Genomic DNA, 21,797 nt, shown 5'->3' with positions numbered 1-21,797 from the left:
GCATCAGGGAGGTGAACCAACTTCTGATTGTTCGTTTTACTGAGACAGAGAGGGAGAAAAAAGTGCACCTTATTAAACAAGTCAAAAGTAATTTACAGCTTGCATAAAGCAGAACTAAAATATTTTTTATTTCATATTGAAGCAAAGCCAATATAATGTTATTTCTGAATTAACATTATATTCCCTCAGGCCAATTACACTTCTTTGAGTTGATAAAAATCTAAATGGCAAGTTCATAACGTAATTTTCTTTGATTCCAATAGTAAGAAATTGGTGAGACCTGCCTTAAATTGTTAATACAGCCCAACAAACTAATAGATATAGGATCCATCCATCCTATATTTACTAAACAAAAAAAGAGAGATGGCTCTTCATTTGGATTAGTCATAAATTAAAAACAAATGTTAAACAGATAAATGCATGTTCTGTAATTTACCTTCCTATTCCAACTGTATTTACTGATTATTTTGTGGTTTCAAAAAACTAAGATGGCTTGGCAGCAAAAACGCAAACTGGAGGCTTCAAAATGGCATCTCCCATATTAATAGGTGACGTGACTTTGGCCTGCTCTGTACTCTATCCTGATTGTCAGGCAAGTCAATATCAATTCATGGTGTATTGACACCTGTTGTATTATAATGGCCAATTTTTCAATGGATGCCATAGCCCTGCCACAGAAAAATTACCAGCACAGCTGTTTTGCAGGCTTCTTCATTAATTTCAATGACACTGTAATGCTGGTGCATTGAGGTACACTCCCTGAGGGAGTACGCCTCCCTGAAACTGCAATAACACAATCAAAACAGCAGAGGGTAGGCCGAATTCAGCAAAAAATTCTCTTTGTCATCTCATCACACACCACAACTTGCTGCTGTTCTTCATAGCCATTTGTCACACTCCAGGCTTTGATATCTGAAAGCAAAGAAGTTGGACAAATGAAGTTGAGAATCTGCTCTCACATTTACTGGACAACTGCCAGCTGCTGGACAGTAGTCTTAGATACCCTGTGGGCTCATCTTGGGTCTGCAGAGTGACAGGTTCCTCTTCCTTTCCGTCAATAGTATTTATCAACTCTCTCATTCCCATTGCTTAAACAAGACAAGGAGTGAACTTGTCAAACAAACCAGTGGGAGATGTTTGAGCCCAAACAAAAGGGGCATTTAGAGCAGCATAATTACACTTGGAAAAGCTATTACAGAGGATCAAATTTGGCCCTTCACCACATCAAATGGCCTTTCAAATTTACCTGTGGTTGCAGTGTCTGCACAGGAAACCAGCCTGTTGACTAGTTCACATATTGATCATTTGTGTGTATGTGGACAGATCAGAGAAGCCTATAGTTCATCGAACATGATATTTTTACACACGGGGAGGAGGGTGTCTCTCATTATACATTAAATAGATTAAGATTTCAAATGCATCATCATAAAAAATATTATCTAATTACAGAGATCAGTAAGTGGGGCTGAACTGAGTGGTGCATAATATTAGGCACTCGCTACTTGGGGGACAGCGGTTGATTTATTCACAAATACATTCTACTTCTATTGGAATGTGGCAATTAGGGATTTGTCAGGAAATCTGACCCTCTTAGGTAGAAATTACTTTGTATAATAAGAACAGCGGAGCATGGAGCCTCATTGCTACACATAATTTAGCTTGATTATTTATACATCAAAGAGAATCTGTCAGGGATGTGGGAAAATATTCAAGTAGCGAGGGAATATTAACAAGAGGAAGACTGCAGACAGGGAGAGAGATGGCGAGAGAGAGAGAGGTAGAAGGGAGATTATAAGGAGGGTCGAGACAGACAATAGGAAAGCGAGAAAATGAAGAGAAAAAATTGGGCGAGCCACAGGTAACAGTCAGCAAACATGTCGGGAGTCTGAGGGGGAGAAAAGAGACAAAAAAAAAAAAAAAAAAGAAAAAAGAAAGAGACAGTTTTAATAAAATTTTTTTTTGTTGTTGTTTTTTCCCCCTCAAACTTTGCATATAGATGGCCATGGCATTTACAGCTGTCAAATTTAATTTGGCCTTAATTCTTCATGGCCTTGGATGATGAGGGCCCTGGAGTGCTGACAGCCCTTTTCTTTGAGCTTAGGTAGGGGCCCAGGATCAATAATGTGTCCTTATGAGAAATTACATGTAATGCTATTGAGTATGCATCTGTGCCTCAGTGGGATAAGAGGCTAATGAAATGCCATTTCTGCCATTAGATAATGTGCAGCCAGTTGGTGGAGAGCAGCGACAGGCTTGAGGAAGATGTATTTACTGGAGGGCCGGAAGAGATGGATCTGCACCCTAATCTGATCCAGCAACTGAGGGATTCTGTTGCAGCTGGCAGACAGCACTACACTCTTCAGGTCTCCACACACATACACACACTCTCCAAATAATATAGCACTGACTAATCTCCCCATCAGCAGCCTTTTCATTAGTCACTTAGGCCTGGTCATGACAATATGTCACTCAGCCTGCGAAGAGACTCGCATAGAAACCCATGCTGGGCAGTTTGTTATGCCAACTGCCGGAGCCTGATGGGGATTACCTGAAATAATTTACTGGCCCATCAGCTGTCTGTGCTGCAGATCCAAACATAATATGCCATTTCTGTATGTTACTCACATTAAACACACACACTATGCAAAAGAGTTGGGACTGATCTGATCCAATATTGTATCGGGTAATGGTGACGCAATTTGCTCATCATTTTGAAATTATTTTATTTGACCCTTTCTTTTCTCCAGGTAAAATGTTTTTTAAACTAATTCTCATTTACAAACATGACCTTGCCAAAAGGCCCCAGTAGGAAAAAATACATAAATATAGATACATGTAGACATAAAAACATATCCAGCACGCAAAAAAGTAGAAAAATGCAAGCTTGTCAAATAATGACAGGATAAACAATGGTATTAGGAAGAAGGATAAATGTGAAGGAGGAGAAGTACAGTATTGTGTATGTGTGAGAATGTACATATGTGCGTGCGAATGACAAAAAAGGTATAAAGTAAAGGAGGGAATGTGTGCGTGTATGAATGCATGTGGCTAGATGAAATCTGGGGTGATCAGGAAGAGCAACAATCAGTTATCTGCTGGACTTTAAGCTTAAAAGTGGTAAGAAGTCAATGATGAAAGGTCAAAGCTGTTTTGTAAAATGTTCCATTCATTGCTGCTGCAAAGCGAAAGGAGTTGCTACCAAAAACAGTAGAGGTACTTGGGATGGTGAGCTTAATGTATTCACTTGACCTCGTGCGATAATTATTATGGGCAAAGTGAAGACAAGATGACAGATAGAGTGGTGTCTTTACTGGGATTGTCTTATAGACAAAGTGAAACCAATGATGGAGCTGCTGCGTATGAAGGGAGGAACGACCCACCAGTAATAGAGATAACAATGGTGCATGTGGAAAGGTACATTAGTTGCAAAGTGAATGGCTGAATGATGAAGAATGTACAGTTTTTTTGAGAACAGTGCTAGGTGCCATTTTGTAGATGATGTCACCATAGTCCAGAATTGTGAGTATTGTTATCTTAATGAGGATTTGCTTGGCAATCCATTTGTACTAAGTTAATCAAACAACTACACACTTTGCTTTAACCACTGCGCTCCCATTGGCATTAAACACAACGCCTGGAAATGTAATGCCTATAGCAAATTTATGGTGAATTTAATTTAAGACATTTTAAGACTTTTTAAGTACAGAGCAGGGCTGATTCCCAGTTCACTCCTCCTCACCTTCACATTCTCCTCCAAATTTGGCTAAATTGCAAAGTGGAGGCTCGAAAACACCACTACACCACAGCAACCACTCCCAATGTCCTTGCAAATTCAGCAGCACAGGTAATTGAGTGGTTAGTGTGCATGCCACTTTATTGCAGTGCCCTGGGTTCGACTCTGATCAGGAACCTATGCTGCTTGTCATTCCACTCTCACTGCGTCTTGTTGGCCTCTGCCACTTAATGCCTGAAAAAAGGCACAGAACACCTAAAAAGTGATACTCAAAAAAAAAAAAAAAAAAAAATAATAATAATAATAAAAATAAAATAAATAAATAAAATAAAATAAAATAAATAAATAAAAATAAAAATATTGATGTCATGTCAGCACTGCTCTAGACACCACTGAATGGACATCTGAATAGACAAGCAAACCTATTTCCACAACTGAATGTTCTTCCTGTAAAAAAGTAATTACTAACTGTAATATTAGATTAACAGTAAGAAGAAAAATGTGTTCATTATAAGTGCTTGACTGTCTGTGTAGTTTCATTAAATTGCTATCTGTCACAGTCTAGCTGTAAACTACTCCAAGTCCTGTGTGAAAGAAGCCTTAATGTCAGAAACAGTTTTTGGATAAACAGCAGTATGAGTAGACAGCAGAGTAATCAAACCTCTACAAAGCCGCTGCGCAGCACAGGGAAGCACATTTGAAACACAAGTAAAGAGCACTTTGCAAGAAGGTATCAGCTCAGATGAATATTGATACTGTGCTGCATGGGCACTAAACACTTTCTGAATAAACGCTTTGGTTACTTGCTCAATGATGCGCAACTCATTCGTTTGAATGTTTCATGACAGCATCATTTAGACACAATTTGTCAGCCAGCAGCTGTACTGAGACCTGGAAGATGGATCAGATTGAGTGGAAAGACACATTAAAAGTTCAACTTTTGGACTACTTCAACAAGGATTAGAAAGAATTAGGAAAAAGAAGGGGTGAAGTAATGTGGGTCTCATCTGACAAGCGGAACTAAACGAGATTTCATTCATTAAGACAAGAAAGCACTCAAGAAACCTTTGTTTAGCAGATTATACAGCAGAAACCATCAAGGCCATGAGTATGACAAACCAAACATACATCACAAGTGGAAATGAAATAAGGCCTCTGCTAATGACTCACTCATGTGTATACTCAAATCCATGAACAGATGTCTCCCCACCTGCTGCCCAACACTCTGAGTTTTCCTCCTCACATTCAACTGTTCAAAATGTTCCTCCTGAGTTACACAGTAGTACAACTAGTGGAGATGAGCCCCTGTCTCATGAACACATCAAGGACTCTGTCACACATGAATACTAAAATGATAGTAGATTCTGCTATGGTAACCTGGTGTGGCTCTACAAGATTTTATATTGACTCTACTATACCTACTTTAGACACAATGGATTTAGGTCTATATCTGAATGTGAACAACAAATTTAAATGCAGACCCAACAATCTTCTAATCAACCCAATGATCATTTTTTTTTTAAATTTAGAGGCCAATTTCCGGACAAACATGACACTGACACAATTCGAACACTCAAACCTAAACCGTGGACATTCTGCTGTGCCAAAGGTTGTAGCTTTTATATGGTATATAGCTCTGTTCTGACTCATTTTCCCTTTTGTTGCCAGGGATAACATGACAGCTCCTCAGTGTATGTCTGTGGACCAGCTGTAGAGGCCAAACAAGCTAAAGTAAAGCACAGGGAAAATGACATTCCCATCCATCCATAGTCTATACCACTTATCCTTATACTCACCTTTAGCACCAGGAACAACGTCAACGGTCAGGAGTAGGTAGGAAAATTATAGGTCACCCAAAATAAGTTATCAGAAGTTATGTATCCATTTATTTAAATTAATTTATACCAGAATGGGAAATTAGGGGTACTTCAAAAAAACTTCACAACAGATGGCAAGAGTAATTGCTAGTTTTAATCACTGTCAGAGGAGCAGGACAAATTCCACACCACATATTCTGTAGTTCAGCTGATGCTCAGATTGAATAAGACAGAGTAGTTGCACAGCTGTATGAAGTTTAATTGCTGGTATTTTGTCTATTATCTACCTTTTATCAAGGAAATAAATGGACTAAGTTCACACATTAAAATATGATACTAAAAGTAGCATAAATGTGGAATATAAAAACTAAATTTCTACAACTCAAACCTACAGCTTAATTTTTTTCATGATTCTTTGTTCAGCACAATGCTTTCAGTGATTTCCAGTGTATGTATGGAGAGGAATGTAATCATCCATTTCCTGTTGTTTCCCTTGTGTGCTGTTGATTGAGTTTTCAGCTGCTACTCAAGGAATAAATTGGGGTTAATTTATTTCACTTCCTGTTTTGTTTATATTTTTATACTTTTTTTTTTTTTTTTTAAGTTTTTAAGTTTTCAAGTTTTTACTTGTGCTGAAATGAACATGATCTATTACAATATTACATGGGGCTCATTGACTGAAAAATGTGGAAAATGACCAAAGCTCAGGGAGATAGCTATGGCTGATACTTACACTAAGCAGACCTCCTTTGCTCCTGGTGTGCCCGAACACCTTTTCCAGAGTGCAGTCCTGCAGGGGGTACATGTGCTGGCCAGTAAAGTATCCACTGGTGGGATGCAGTGGACTGCAGCGGTTAGCCTGAAGCAGCACGTCAGAGAACAGGAAGAACATCTTGGGCTTAGCCTCTGCACCTTTAGGAGGAACCACATTCAGCCAGCCTTCACGGATGTACCACCTCCCTGCAGAAGGTCAAGTGGACAGAAAATCATTCATCAATCACACAAACAAGAAAAAGTTGCAAAGGTGAGAAGGCTGGATCTGTTGTTGTTATTCATCAACCAGCATTTCCTGTCTCCTGATACTTAGTTGATTTTCAGTATTTAGTGACTTTATGGACATTAGCTTAATGCTCTTTACTTCCTACAAACTTTGCCAGAAAAAGCTGAGCAGAGATCACTGTGCTGAAGTTAGTTTTATCTTGACATATTGTAGATTTGAATCCAATAGAGGTTTCAAACGGATTCAACACTGAATTTGGTCATTTAGGTCATGGTAAGTGATATACAAAGACAAGTGGAGTTCTTGAAGATGTCTTATCTAAAAATCTTCTTCAACTCCAACTTCTAGAGCTGTGAGTGGTATCAATAACAATTTTCAACATCCAATTGCAAAATAACGTGCTGTGCTGAAATGAAAAGATAAATGAAATCTATTCCAATAAAAGAAACAAGACAAGAGACAATCTCAGATGTATTCAGTGGGAGGTACACATATCAGGGTGTGGCTGTAGAGAAAGTTATCATCCATCCAACAATGATTGGCAGCAGCATAGTGATAGCTAATAAGCAAGAGGCTGACATTTGGATAGATAAAATGAGAATTCAGCCTGGGTCCAGGGTGTTTTTGTAATTGCGCCAGCCAGTAGCCCGTGATTGCAGTTAGCCCAAGTGGCCAGAGCTGTGCCTCTGGGGCTTAGAGAGGACATTTTCAGCCACAGACAGGCCTACTGAGATTAAGTGGCACAGCCAGGCGGGGGTCAAATTGCTTTTAAAATGCCATGGGTCTCAAACGGAAAAACAGTTAAGAGACATGCCATGATTCTCTAAGGTGTCATGTGGAGATTGGAGTAGTGGTTGTAATCAGTCTATTAAATATGATATCAATAAAACCCTGCTTGAGCCTTCAAAATCCTTTGAAGACACATACTCAAGAGGAAGTAGTAAATACCCACTCGGTCACACATGGTTAAGGACATTTTGAATATTTGAGGTTGGAGACAATAAGGGAGGGAAATGTCCTCATTGAAGAGACCACACACTGTAAGCTCTTTCACAATTAACTGACAGACCTATGACTTCTACTATATTTTCACCAATAGGACTATTCTCTATTGGTAAAGGTCATTTCTGACCTCAAAGAAATTATTTAATTAAACTGAATGTCATGGTTATGGATTATTAACAATTTGTAAATACAAGGACTGATGAATGAATGATGTGGGCGTTGCTTTGGTGTCTCTTTCCTCCATATACACCTAAAAACTTCAAACAAAACATTTGACAGTAACATTTACATTTACATGAATATTCCATCTACTGACCATCTGCATTAATTAATTAATCTTCTACCGCTTATCCGTTTCTGTGTCGCGGGAGATGCTGAAGCCAAACCCTACTCACATTAGGGTCGCCAGTCCATCACAAGGCCAACATACAGACAGACAGAGACAAACAACCACTCACGCTCGCATTCAGACTTACAGACAATTTGGAGTCACCAAGTAACATAAAAATGCATATCATTGGACGGTGGAAGGAAACCCATGCAAGCAAGGAGACAACATGCAAACTTTGCACAGAAAGACCCCAGGTCAATTCATCAGCTGTCTATTGTATCTGCTTTCCTTTGAGTGTTAACGGTGGAATAAATCTTTTAAAGCATAATCAAACTGAGATTCCAAAAATGTATACTGTGTGACCCAGCAAAATTGATAACAACACATTATTATCTATCACTGATATACATAAATAATAATCAATAACAGGCCTTACTGGGAGGAAAAAAAAGACAGTTTTCCAAGAACATTTTGTTTTAATGTGTATGTGTATATAGTATTGTATATAGTATTATATTTGCATTTATTATGTTATTTATTACAAAAAAAATATACTGTCTGACAAATAATTTGCCAGATGCCTACTTGTAATTGCATTTGGGACCTTTGTTTGCCTTAACCCCCAAGTTGGGAACTACTGAAAAGAAAGACTTCTTTCTTGAAAAATTATAGTGAAAAATGACTACTGCAATTTCCTAAAGCCCACAGAGATATATGGTTCCAATTCTCTCAAATTGTAGGCCAAAATCAAATCGAATGTTTCTATCTGAAACAAAACTGGTGAGATTGTAACAGCAACATTTGTGCGATAGTAGAACAAGTGAATTAGATAATACATTTCTTTCATTAGACCCTCCTCACCTGGGAAATGCCAACATCTTTTAAACCCCGGAAATGGTATGTGACAGGATTTTTGCTTTCTATTATACATTTGATTTAATTGGGCTATCCATTCAAATTACGTGTAAAATATTTGGAATAAAATAATATTGTTTCAATAGAACTGCATCCCCCCTGACATGATTAGTTTAGAGACTGTCCTGATACTATTAATGAATTTACAGCTCACAGCTCAGACTCGCAAATACACATTGCACTGGAGCAGTCTTAATGCACACTAGCATAGTAGCACTAAATGATAACACAGTATGTTAACTTTTACCTCATGCATGGGCAGTTATGTGTTACATGTCTGCTCAAGCATCTGAATGCTGCCAGTGTCCAGTGTGCTGAAACTGACGGATCTCAGTAGACATCAAGTGTGCAGATCATCCAGATGTGCTTGCATCCTCCCTTTGCTCCTTTCAATATTCAAACTGACCAGGAAATGTGTGCTGTGCTTCACCAACTTTCCTGTGGCTTCAGTTTCAGTGGTGAAGTGTTCAAATTTGGATTTTATTGTTCAATAATATGGACAATAATCAGTGGTCATAATCCATGACACCTAAGACGTGTGGAATAATAAGCTAAATTAATTCTGGTATTGGAAACCATTAGTCATCCTATTTGTCATTTTATTGTAATTATTTATAACATTTAACAGTTTGTACACAGTTTTTATATTACATTAATTTGTCAAGAAGTATAATTTATCCTGCCCAATGATTTTCTTCATTATTTACATTTTAATTTAGATCTAATGTAGAAAGAAAACAATTTTTCAAAACCTTTAAGGCATAACTCTTATCAGACCTTATCACAGTCACAGAGGTCGGATATGAGGTGTTTCTTTGTGGACCAGGTTCCCTTTAGACCCCCTGCCTACATCTGACCATCCATGCTGCTTTGAGGCAGCTGCAGGTTCAAAGCGCAGGAAGTGCCAAGCACTCCTCTCCATGTCCAGGCCTTTCAGCTTCTCTTGTCAAAGAGCACCTCTGCTCTACTACAAAGTCTTTTGGGCTGGGCCAAGTGTGGGGGCTGAGAAAGTGCGGCAGGAAATAAAGGTTGATCTACAAAGGGTCCTGTTCCACCTGACGTGTCTGAAGTTAAAGGAATAACGGAAGCAGAGAGCAGAATGAGGACAAGTGTGGTTTTGCATTGCTGAATTTGGAAAGTCAAAAGGCTTCTTTTACTGTTTGTGCATGAACATGGGAGGGAGAGAGATAGGGCACTGTGGAAATCTTAAGATATAAGCTCTGGATGATAAAAAAGCATAGAATAATGAATATTGTTATATCCACACTATGTTCTGTTCTTTTTCAAATAAACACAATCTCGTTCAATCTGCATCACGAATCTGCATCAGAAAGGGTTTGTTTACAAAAAAACAGACATGAAAAACTGACCTGTCATGTCTTCTCTAGGCTGATGCTCCTGTAAACGTCATGTTGTGTATTTTTAAATGTAATTTTCTAGTTGCTTCAACAGGATAAGGAGCAAAAGTGACATATACATATTTGCTGCTGTTGTTTCTGTTGCTGACAAAAGCCTAATGTTAGCAGGCATTAGCTCGGGCTTAACACAGCACCATTTACAAAATGGCTACTGCAAATTGAACACTTGCTGAATGGATAAAAGCCACAAAAATGTATGAGTATTTCAAACATAATAAATTTTTTTAAATACAGACAGATATTGTAGTAAAAAACAAACCAGTATCAAGTGTCTCAGCCACCAGCACAGCGTCAGTGAAAGACTCTGACCACTAAAACACCATGGATGCAAATGATATTAATTTACTCATATGGAGATTGATGACGATGACTAAAGACTATTGGTCATCCCAGCCACAACAATATCAATATCTCCTCTTCATACCTATCCCGATCAACCCATAAGTAACTCTCAAGTGGCAGGCCTAGTTTTGTGCTCAGTGAAAAAATGTCTCATCTTCATGCCACTCGGCTACTCATCAGCTACCCAACGCTAGCTACCCATGGTCAGCAGAATCGAGTTCAAGTCACAAATTCTACATTCAGAGTTATTTCTGGGGCCAAAGCATCCACTTCAATTGTCATTCAACTCATTCTCTATGCACCTTTTGAACCACTGCATTTTTCCAAATGGTGACATCGTTATTCCTGCAAACGGGGAATTCTCATCCAGACTGGTCTGGTGTGCGCTCCCCTGATGGAGGAACCAGCTCCTGAATCCTGTCAGAACAAGCACATCCCTTCTCTCTTTAGAGAGTACTTCCTCTCCAAATCCCTTACAAGTCTAACTAACCTTTTGTTGAACATTCTCAAATTATGGCTTCTAGTGCATAGAAGCTTTACTGATGTCAGTCATTGTAAGTTCCTTTGGATAAAAGAATCTAATAAATGAGCAAATGTCAATGTATACTTAAGTCACTAAGGACATTCTCACATCTCCAGTGACTCTTCCCCTCCAAGGGAATCTGTCAACACCAACCATGCCAGCAAAGGCCCCTAAAGTGGATCAGGGCCAGCTGATCCAGCTGATGCCTTTAGAATCAAGTATTCAAGCCTTTACTGTTCCCTTGGTGTGCCCCACACGTCTCACACTCACAGAATATGGTGGTGGATGGAGGATGATTCATCTGACCACTTCCCCATCTCTGTAGACAAGTGTCTGCACCAAATGGGCATGACCCCAAATGTGCAATCATCTTTGTAATGAGGGGTTTATACAATGCAACTCTGCTATAATATTCCTCTCTGTGTAATTGTCGACAGCCTGCTACTTCTGACAGTCTGATCACGTTTTGCATTGACATTCTCAGTCACCTTAGGAAGAGTTTGTTAAATACCCCCCAAATGCATCAATTTCTGACCCTATTTACAGATGTCTTCTCCACAGTAAAAAAGTCTAAGCATCAGGCATTTATGTGCAGTCATTTAGCAGCAATTTACAGGCAGGGTCAAACTGGCAAGAATCTGCTATTTACTTGGGTGAGAGTTAAAAGCAGTATAAAGGCACCAACTTTAGGTCCTTGCACAAAAAACACAATTCCCAAGTCAATCAACAGTCAAAAAATAAAAGGAGGAAAAATGGAGGACCAGAGAATGGCTTGCATTTTTATTTTCTGAGTGACTTCAATCAATACTCACTGGTCAAAATTGCTGTCAATTGATTTTCTGTAGACTGAGATTTTAAAAAGGAAAGAAATTTGACGCCTCTGCGGAGGAGGTGGATTATTTTATCATTTCAGTTACTCTGCAAGTTTTTCCCCCTTAACTAATGCCTGATTTAATTTAGTTGTGTGATTGAGCTCTAGACACCTGAGACAAAAACACATACGTACAAAAAAACCCCACAAAAACACAATTAAGGCAGCAAGCAGTGAAACAGGCCCTCAAACACCTGTGCAACTCGTAGGCCCCTTGACTCACCCCCATCAAAATGTGTTTTTGTTCACTATGTGATGCCAGAGAGCATCCATCAAGTTTACATCATATGGAAGTATACAATGTGGAAAACACGTCCTGTAAATATCATAGAAATCGTCCAATGTCTGCACAATGAAGCTGATTCCCTGTATCCAGTGGGTAGCTCTGAGTCTGAGCCACTATTGACATATGGACCTGTTCCGAGTCGGAGTCTGAACAAGTGTGCAAAATTTGGGGCAGATTGGACAATGCATATTGGAATAACAAAGAATTGCTGTTGAGTGGCCACCCTGCGGCGCTGGAGAACTTACACCAATCTTATATCATGCTGTAGAATCAATTGTGGAGAACAAAGTCTGTAAATATCATCTAAATCTGATAATCTTTGTGTTATCTGACCTCCTGTGTCCACGAGGTGGCGCTCTATGTGTGACTCAGTACTGACACATTGATAGAGATGTTCATCAGAAGTGGTCTTGGCTAGTTTTACACCCTGGGTGAACACTTGTATGCCCCCAAATAGATTGTGCCTTGGGTGGTCACCCACATTGCCCATAGCAAAAACCATCCCTGATGTTCAGGGGAGGAATCTTATGTATGCATGTAAAATTCAGGGCAAATTGGACAATGTATGCTGGAGTTGCAAGGACTTCCTGTTTTATGACGACCATTGCTACAACCAACAGGTGTAGTGGACGATTTTAATGACTTTTCATCTTCAGTGTATTGAAATGAAACTGAGGAGCCATTTTATTCATGAGGCTTGTTAACTTCCTGCATCCAGTAGGTTGTACTCTGCGTGTGACATAGTAATAACAGATAGATGTGGGGTGAGATGTAGTGTGCGATAATAGTGGTTCATTTTCAAGGTCTTGAGACAATACTAAATGAACATGAAGTCATTTGGAAAAAAAGTTGTAGGAAGTTTGTTCATCTTTGAGAATCATTTTGAGACTTGAGAGTAACTTTCTGTGCCTGGAAGGCGGTGCTCCAAATTTGACTCATTATCTCATTATCATTGTTCAGGGCGGGACTCTGATCATTTGTGGCAAATTTAAACCTTTACTGGACAATTTATGAGTTATGAGCTGCAACATTACACCAAGCAAGTATGATGGACAAGAAAGATTTTGATAGTTTTACATCTTTATGCTGTTGAGATAATGAGCAAATATGAAGTCATTTGGATGAAAACTGCAGGAGGAGTTTATTAAAGTAAAAGGTGTGGAAATTGACAAAATCGGCCAAAAATTAAAAATTTCAAATCAAAATGGACAACTTCTTGTTTGAAAGTGGGAACTAGTTTTTGTGTGCAGCTCACCATGTTACGTAGGGGCTTGACATTGTAAATTTTCAAGGTGGCTCCATTGAGTCATTTTTTGACTTGCATTCCTGTGCAGAGAAAATGTGAAAAAGGGTCGGACCTGCAGAATGTGTACAAAATTTGGGTCAAATTGGACAATGCATCCTGGAGTTATGAGGATTTCCTCTTATGACGACACATCGAAATTGGCGCCACGCCACGTTCTCCAGGAATAATGGATGAAAAAGATTTAGATAGCTTTTAATCTTCAAGGTCTTTAGATGATGCTAAGAGAATGTGAAGTTATTTGGATCAAAACTGTAGGCAGAGTTTGTTTATAAATGAGGCGTGGTACTTGAAAAGGCCTTTCTGCATGCAGTAGGTGGAACTCTGTGGAACTCTCGGTTCAAAGGGAATCTGATCATGTGTGGTAAATTTAGACCTGATTGGACTATGTATGATAGATTTTTGAAAACTTTTTTATGGCGAAACCTCAAAAACTTGCTTCACCGCGACACAGAGCAGGTATGAAGCACCTAAAATCTTCCTGTTGCTGAGATGATACTGAGCAAATATGAAGTAATTTGGACGAAAATTGTAGGGTGTACAAGTACTGTACAAGTTTGTTAAAGTAAATTAGCCAAAAATCTAATCGACTTCCTGCTGGCGTGAGGGTATGGGTCCTTGAGACTTATTGTGCAGCTTTTCATGATACAAATCTGTACCAATTTTCATTCGTGTGCGTCAATCCTAAGCGAAGGGCTCAACAAAATGTGGTGCCGTGGAGCCGTTTTTTGACGTGCATTTCTGCAACCAATAATGCCACAATTTTATGCAACCCTGACATGCTATCAGAATTTCATGAGTTTTGGGGTATGTTAAAGTCCCAAAAAAGGCAGTATATATGACAGAAGAATAATAACTCAAGGGATGGAATAGGGCAATTGCTCAGGCCCTAATTATGTGCAACAGTCAGGGGTATGAGGGGACATAAATTGGAAAAATCAATGTGGGACATGATAGAAAATATGAAACGTCTTTGTTTTCAATTGAAGGAACAGGCTGGTAGACACAAAAATGTGGCCTCCCAGGGAAACAGGCTGACTGTCTGCTGTATCAATGTCCCATTGATTCAGGCTTTATGTCTCAAAATCGCCCCCCTCATCTCCTACAGAGCTACTTAATATGTTTAAGGGGCTCCAAGCCTCTCATCTGTAAAAGGCAGAGCTTTTCTTTTACCCATATTAGAGGTGGTTTTGGTGGGAAGGAAGTGGAATGGGTCGGCATGGGGTTGCAGGGTGGGGTGGTGCTGCTGCTGCTCTGAAGTCTGTCTGGGGGGACCAAAGCTTTATTGGCTAGAAAGGAAGCTGGCAAAGTTGCTAGGGCCTGAGAGCTCGGATGAGAGGAAGCTTTTGAAACTTCCCACATCGGCATTAGAGAGATGAGCTGCTATTCAGTGCTCGCTCCCAGCCTACACTAACACATCCATAAATACCCACACAAAGCCAGCCTGCATAGCCAAGCAAACACACACTCGTGGCTCCGTGTGCACGTGTGTCCGCTCATACCACGAAAACACACCCTGGCTTCCTTTTTATCTGCTGGTCCGTGAGACGAGACTGGGCTCTAATTGGTCCTGGGGGAGATTGGCAGGATGGGTGGATCAACGAGAAGGCCGAGTTCTCTGGAGATAAACAACAGGAGAGGGAGTGGCAGGAAGAAAAGGGCCACAGCTCCACAAGGAGAGAGAGAACCACAGTGGAAGAGGGGAAATAAATGAGCGGGAGGGAAGGTAGTCCGAGGGGGGAAAGGAAATTCAATTAGAAGAGTGCAACAGTAACACCGTTAATGCAGTGGACTCAGATTGATGTGCAAAATCCTTTAACTGCGTGCACCAGCCTAATGAATTCCATCCAGGAAATATCTTCAGAATGTCTCAAGATTTTGCTAATTTTACTTCAGTTATCCACATTTCATCCCCTGCCCTGTGTCCCACAGGACTTAAAGCAATGGATGCAGGAAGAGGTAGGGAGATGGAGATGGTTCTTGGAAGAGATGAAAGGAATATATGATCTGAAGCTCTAACCTGCAGCCAGCACCTTTGTCTTTCGCCCCTTCAGCAGTTTCTGTACCCGGCGGAGCTGCAGGTGGTTCTCATGGTGCAAGGTGTTGTTCTCGATACGCTGGGAAACCTCACACACTGCAGTCACTGCCCCTACAGCAAACATTCAAACATTTTTATAACCATACATGAGAGGACACTTACTGATAGAGTCTTAGCATTCATCCCTCTGAGTATATTTCACTATTACAGGCAAACAGCTTTGAACCAGTATCAGTATTATTTATGTATTTTGAAGACAGAAGAAATAATTAATAATTTGCCAAAAACAAATTTTTCTGTCTCAGCACATGAACTTTAAATGGACTTAAGCATGAACATATCTATTGTTATATATCTATTGATTCAGCAATGCATATGTTGCATCACGTATAAGTACCACACAACAGTGGTTAGCGCTGTTGCCTCACAACAATATGGTCGTGGGTCTGGGGCCTGGGGCATATCTGGGCGGAGTTTGCATGTTCTCCCCATGCTTTCCTCCAAGCGTGCAAAAACATGCATATTTAGGTGAATTGGTGACTCTAAATTGCCTGTAGGTCTGAGTGTGAGTGGATGTCCATCTTCTGTGTGTTGGCCTTGGGTGGACTGGCAACCTGTCCAGGATGTACCTCGCCCTTGTCCAGTGTGAACTGGGATTGGCATCAGCACCTCCTGTGATACGGCAACGGATAGGCCTTAGAAGATGGACAAATGAATGTATGATTTTATCTATGTTCCTGTGTGTCTTGCTAAGATTTACAACATGTATTTAAAAATGTGATACAGAGATGTATACTACTAGCTAGCAAGAATTACAGAAATTCAGCAGTGCTCATAAACCCGTTAAGTCCCGCTAATACCACACTTTTGTTGGCTATGGGAAAGGCATCAATCACTGTTCAGACCCATTTTACATGATGGTAGCATCTTGCGCTCTCGCCACTGTGTCTGTGTTTGTCACAGCTCCTCTCAGTCACACCTGCCCTCAGTCATCATAGACAGGAACAATCAAATGGCAGTAGAAAAAGGGTCAATCAGAATTAGAACAACCAGGCTAATGCATTTTGGTGGACAGGTGCTCAGACAAAAACAAAAATGCACCCCTCTCATAAACAGTTATGACCAATGCAGATGTTAAACAAATCAAAACATCCTAAATGTCAATTTATTCTATGCATTTTCCTCAAGGATGGGTTCTCTAAATAAAAGAAAGTATAAATCAACCAATCTGCCCTCATATTACGATGCAGGTATATATGCACAAGGATTAGGCTTGTTCTCTGCAGTTGAAGAGAGCATTATGATGCAAGTGGTAAATGAGAAAAATCTATTACGTCCATGATAATTAAAGGTTAATTTCACCAAAATATACAGTGGAAGACATTGCCCAAATTCAAGGTCCTACTTTTTCTGGGGGGGAAAAAAATAAAATAAATAAAAGCGACAAATATCATTTATCATTAATTTTGTGCTATATAAATAAATGCGATTTGATTGCCTGAAAATTTCAGACATTTGAAATTATAGGTTTTTGAAAAATTGCATAATAGATGTTTTGATAGATTTCTTGTAAACTTTTAGTGTGTAGGAATTGTAATATGCAGAGGATTTGTGGTCATACACAACTAAAGCTGCTTTTGATGGTCTGACTAAAAGAATTTACTAACCAAGAATTATTTTCTTTTGATGGAGTTTACCTTTAGATAAGTAACATGGTAAAGAATCTCACGAGTTAGGATCTGCAATGTGAAATACCAAATTGAGTGGGTGGCTACAAGCTAAAAATTACACAACAATCACATTGACATCATTATCATAAAACAAGGTCCAGCTACATTGGGCATGATTACAAAACAACAAAGCTGTTACTGAGAAAGATGGATTGAAACCAATGCATTATTTATCACAATTATTAACTCACATTTTATTTTGTTAATAAAATCAGCAGATGGGAATATGATTAAAATATGAAGACCTTATCTCACCCATAAAGACATTACATAGCAGGCCCTGATGAAACACTTTCAGATTCATGCAATCTCTTGTTACTTGTGAGGGAATATGTGAAGTGACATTTTAATTATTTTTAACATCATTGAGGACCGATACAGAATTATGGAATCTAAACAGTAAGAATTACACCACTAATTGGTTGACTTCAGCAGTTAATGATTAATTTTCTCATTTCCTGTCATCCCTGCTGTATTCTATTTTCTCCAAATAGTAGCTTTTATATCACAACAAAATATTCCAAGAATGTTGAATTCTTGGAGTCTACTGGAGCCCAGAAAATCTCATACAGGTAAACAAGCACAAGCATGTGATGAAGACCTTTGTTGTGGAGGCTCACTCAGCATCAAGGTCTGATCGTACTTGATTTCATCAGCAGGTATTGCAAAGACTTTAAGTGCACTGTGCAAATCGAAACATCTAGGTAGCCCTGATTGGGCCTGATGGTCTGCTGTGTGGGTCAGGTGCAATGTGTTTGAATGCGTGTTGGGGCATAAAAGCATGGTAGTGCTAATTAGAGGAATGCTTGTCTCCACCACAGGGGCCCTAGTAGCTTGTAATGCATAGTCCTCCTGCAAACAAGCTGAGCTGTCAGTCTATAATTGTACGCAAACAAGAACAGCCCCCAATAAGCACAGCTCATTTAGTTAAATAAACCTATTTCTTCCGCAGCGTTTACTACATCACATCGATCCAGACTTAGTTCCTTTATGTAGATAGATCATATAAGGTTGAAGTTATTTTAATTGAACAAATTACTAAAACTTCATCCCAAGTTCAGTTCCAGGTGATCTTGCTACAACAGTTGTAACTGGTGGCAAAGAGCATTTTACTATAATTTTACAATATTGTTTGGAATTACAAGAACATTCAGGGAAGCTAACCTAAGCAGCTGCTGTCTGAGCAGAACAACTAGGCAGACAGGATTCATTAGGGCAAAACAATGTCTGTTGTTTAATCAGAATAAAAGCTCATAATGGATTGAAATAAAGAATATCCGGAATAAAATACAATAAAAATAAAATAAAGGTTTTTGCACTTTATTCTGTAAGCAAGAAGAGGAAGTGATTTTCTTGTAAGTGGTACTGGAATGGTAATGGAAATCTATATTTACACCATAACCTAACCGGCCGAGGCAGATCTCCCCGAGCCTGGTTCTGCCGGAGGTTTCTGCCTCTTAAAGGAAGTTTTTCCTTGCCACTATCGTCAAGTGCTTGCTCCTCGGGGGATCTGTTGGTTCTCTTTAAATAATTTTATAAAGAGTTTGGCCTAGACCTGCTCTTTATATAAAGTGCCTTGATGTAACTGTGTTATGATTTGGCGCTATATAAATACATCTGATTTGATATGACACAAAAAGCATTAATATATTAGGACCACACTAGATTTTACCAACAAAACTTACTAAGATCCATTGTGAATGTCAATATGGTGAGTTTAAACTCAAACTGCGGTCAACTAATGACAGTCTCATACAAATAGATTCTGAGATCTGAGGAACCTATCCCATCCATTTTCGAGGACAGGAGCAGGCCAAAAAGCAAGGAAAACATGTCAGTACAGAGCACCAGAATTGCCATTACCAAAACCAAAAACACTGTGTTGGCCACTGCCAGTTTCAGGATAACAAACAACACACAAGTCAAAGATGCTAACAATTCTATCCAATGTGATACATCTTGCATCTGATAAGTCTCCAATTCTGGTCCCAACATATTACCTCTGGGTGTGACTCAACGTCAAACATGTGGCTGAGCCCCGAATGTTACCTAAACCATCTTGATTTTCTCTGCTCTTTCTACAGTCACTGAAACCATACCAGTACATGCATCAATTACATCAATATCTCTCTTTTCTCATGTCCAAATTAATTATTTCTGACCTTAAATAATATACATTTGCAGATGAAATGCAGTCCTTACATTTACTAAGGTGGTTGAATACGTGTCTTAGTGGATTTGAGGAAACATTCATTTATTTTCAACCACTTATCCTTTTTCCAGGTCGCAGGGGTGCTGGAGCCAATCCCACACACAGAGACAAAGACAAAGACAAAAACCACTCACACTCACACTTACAGACAATTTAGACTAACAAATTAACCCCAACATGCATGTCTTTGGACAGGAGGGAACCTGAGTACGCGGATGAAACCCAAGCACGCACTGGGAGAACATGCAAACTACGCACAGGTAATCATCTCAGGTAACAGATCTAGTGTATTTAATTTGACTATCTTTGATTCAATTATTGCCAATACCTCAATTACTGAACTCAAAAACTCATGAATGAAGTATAATCTATAAATGTCTAAGGTTGGAGACTTTTCTAAAACATTGTTGTGTTTTCCTCAAAAAATGCTTTAACATTTAATGATGATAATAAAAAGAATCTATAGCATCTAGGTCTAATATTATCTTTGTGTGAAGCTGAATGAGAATTTTTATGGGAACAAAATGATTTGGTGAAGAAACTGTATCGAGCAGAGGAAAAGGAAACAAATTCAGGACTGTGATATAGTCTGAAGCTAAATAAGGTTACGGAATGTTACCTGCCAATCCAAGAGTAAGAGGTCTACATGTGTCTCACTTCAGTCTTTTTTTTTTTTTTCTTTTCCTCTGCCGTGGAAAAACTAGATGATTGACTCCCCTCAGAAACACCCACTTTCCTTTTGTCAGCATCTTCCTTCTTATGATCATCTAACTGGATTTTGACTGGTATTATAATTCCCTCCTCTGTTGTCATTAATCTTTTCTTTCTTTGGTCACCTACTGAATGAGTTAGGATGACTTACAAATTGGAACTCTTAACACAGGTCAATTGAGGTATCGGGCACTTTAGCTGCTTTTGTGGAAGTTACCTGACTGTTAGATACTCGTGTTCCTTGTGATCGTACACATCACTTTTGCGTGCCAAACACACAGTTCATAAAAATGCAAGAGCTTCTATTGGCTCGATCACCATTGTGTTGACTCACTTGGCAATTGATTTGAATTAAATCTACGGGGTTTTCCAAACACAAAAATATGGACAGAGTTAAGCCTCTTATCTAGATGCACTGATTAATTCAGCAATTTCAAAAGGCATGCAAATCCACCAAGCCAAAAAATTTGCTGTAATTGACTAACTGTTTTACTCCAAATGTGTCTGTATGTAAAGAACTTTCTCAAACTGCGTTCTTTACTTTTTTGTACTGAGCTTTAAAATCTCTGCCCCAGAACAAATAGGCAAATCATCAAAATAGAAGCATCCAATTACTGTGTGTCAGCTTTAATAATTGCTGTAAACATTTAGAGCTGCATCATTAACGAATCCAAAATAACAACAAACAGATGGATCCTAATTTCAAGCTCAACTTTCCCACTTTTGTTCTGAGCGCTTGAAACTCAGCAGATGAACTTGATCCTCAGGGTGACTTGTCTACACTAAAATAATCACGGCCTAATTGGCTCGCTTAACTTCACAACAATTACAATGTAAACCAAAAAAGGCATCTGTGTAGACTTTTTCCCTTTGTTGTACGTGTTTGGAATATTTTCCATTGCCTGCTTAAGAAAAACAACAGCTCCTAATTACAGTATTCTTGGACTGAGCTCTGGCAAAGGCATTAATAATACATCTAGCCCATTACCCATACTGAAGTCTACTTCCTCTTCTTACAGTTCATTATTCCTTTTATTCACTATTTAGGTAGTTTTTGGCCAAGGGATGAGGACTGTTAACTTTTACTGTTAAAGCTGAGAACTAACACAGCTGAAACCTAACAGAATTATCCCTATTACCTTTGGTTCCTTCAATGGAAGCATTTCCCTATCTAACCATAACAGATGGATCGAGGATGAGTTAGATAGAAGAGGTTAGACATTCCCTGATGGATTCACAGAGAAATTTGAACTGGACACCTTTTATGGATTATGCAAAGACCTTAACAGCTGTTCCAGAAGAGGAGTATAACTAAAACCAAAGGACACTTGGTACACATGGGTTCCTCACCTTCATACATACACACACACACACCTATTTTCCCTTCCTATCTTTGTCCTATTGATTTTATTATGTATATATTTTAGGGGTCCATGCACAAACCAATAAGTGCAGGCACTCTATTTTTATTGTAATACTACGACTGGGGGAACTGAATAAGGAATACTCGTCTTATCTCGCCATAACATGACGTTCAAGTGTGGCCTCTGGGGTGCCAAATA

The 21,797-nt window shown here is 39.1% G+C and overlaps 1 protein-coding gene across 2 annotated transcripts in view; it reads right to left on the bottom strand.

The window, feature by feature from the left end:
- The window catches only part of arhgef39 (Rho guanine nucleotide exchange factor (GEF) 39), a 65,349-nt gene that overhangs the window by 4,873 nt on the left and 38,679 nt on the right, over positions 1–21,797 (bottom strand). For both annotated transcript variants that reach the window (XM_029495356.1, XM_029495357.1), the window contains exons 7-8: positions 15,565–15,693; positions 6,284–6,510 (exon numbers count right to left, since the gene is read on the bottom strand). In XM_029495356.1, the coding sequence (XP_029351216.1) occupies positions 6,284–6,510; positions 15,565–15,693 (356 nt within the window). The remainder of the gene's footprint in view (positions 1–6,283; positions 6,511–15,564; positions 15,694–21,797) is intronic.

Source organism: Echeneis naucrates, chromosome 23 (genome assembly GCF_900963305.1).
Source record: "Echeneis naucrates chromosome 23, fEcheNa1.1, whole genome shotgun sequence".
In the NCBI taxonomy this organism is placed as follows: domain Eukaryota; kingdom Metazoa; phylum Chordata; class Actinopteri; order Carangiformes; family Echeneidae; genus Echeneis; species Echeneis naucrates.
The sequence above is the reverse complement of the archived record's forward strand: the minus strand, read 5'-3'. Positions and strand labels throughout refer to the sequence as shown.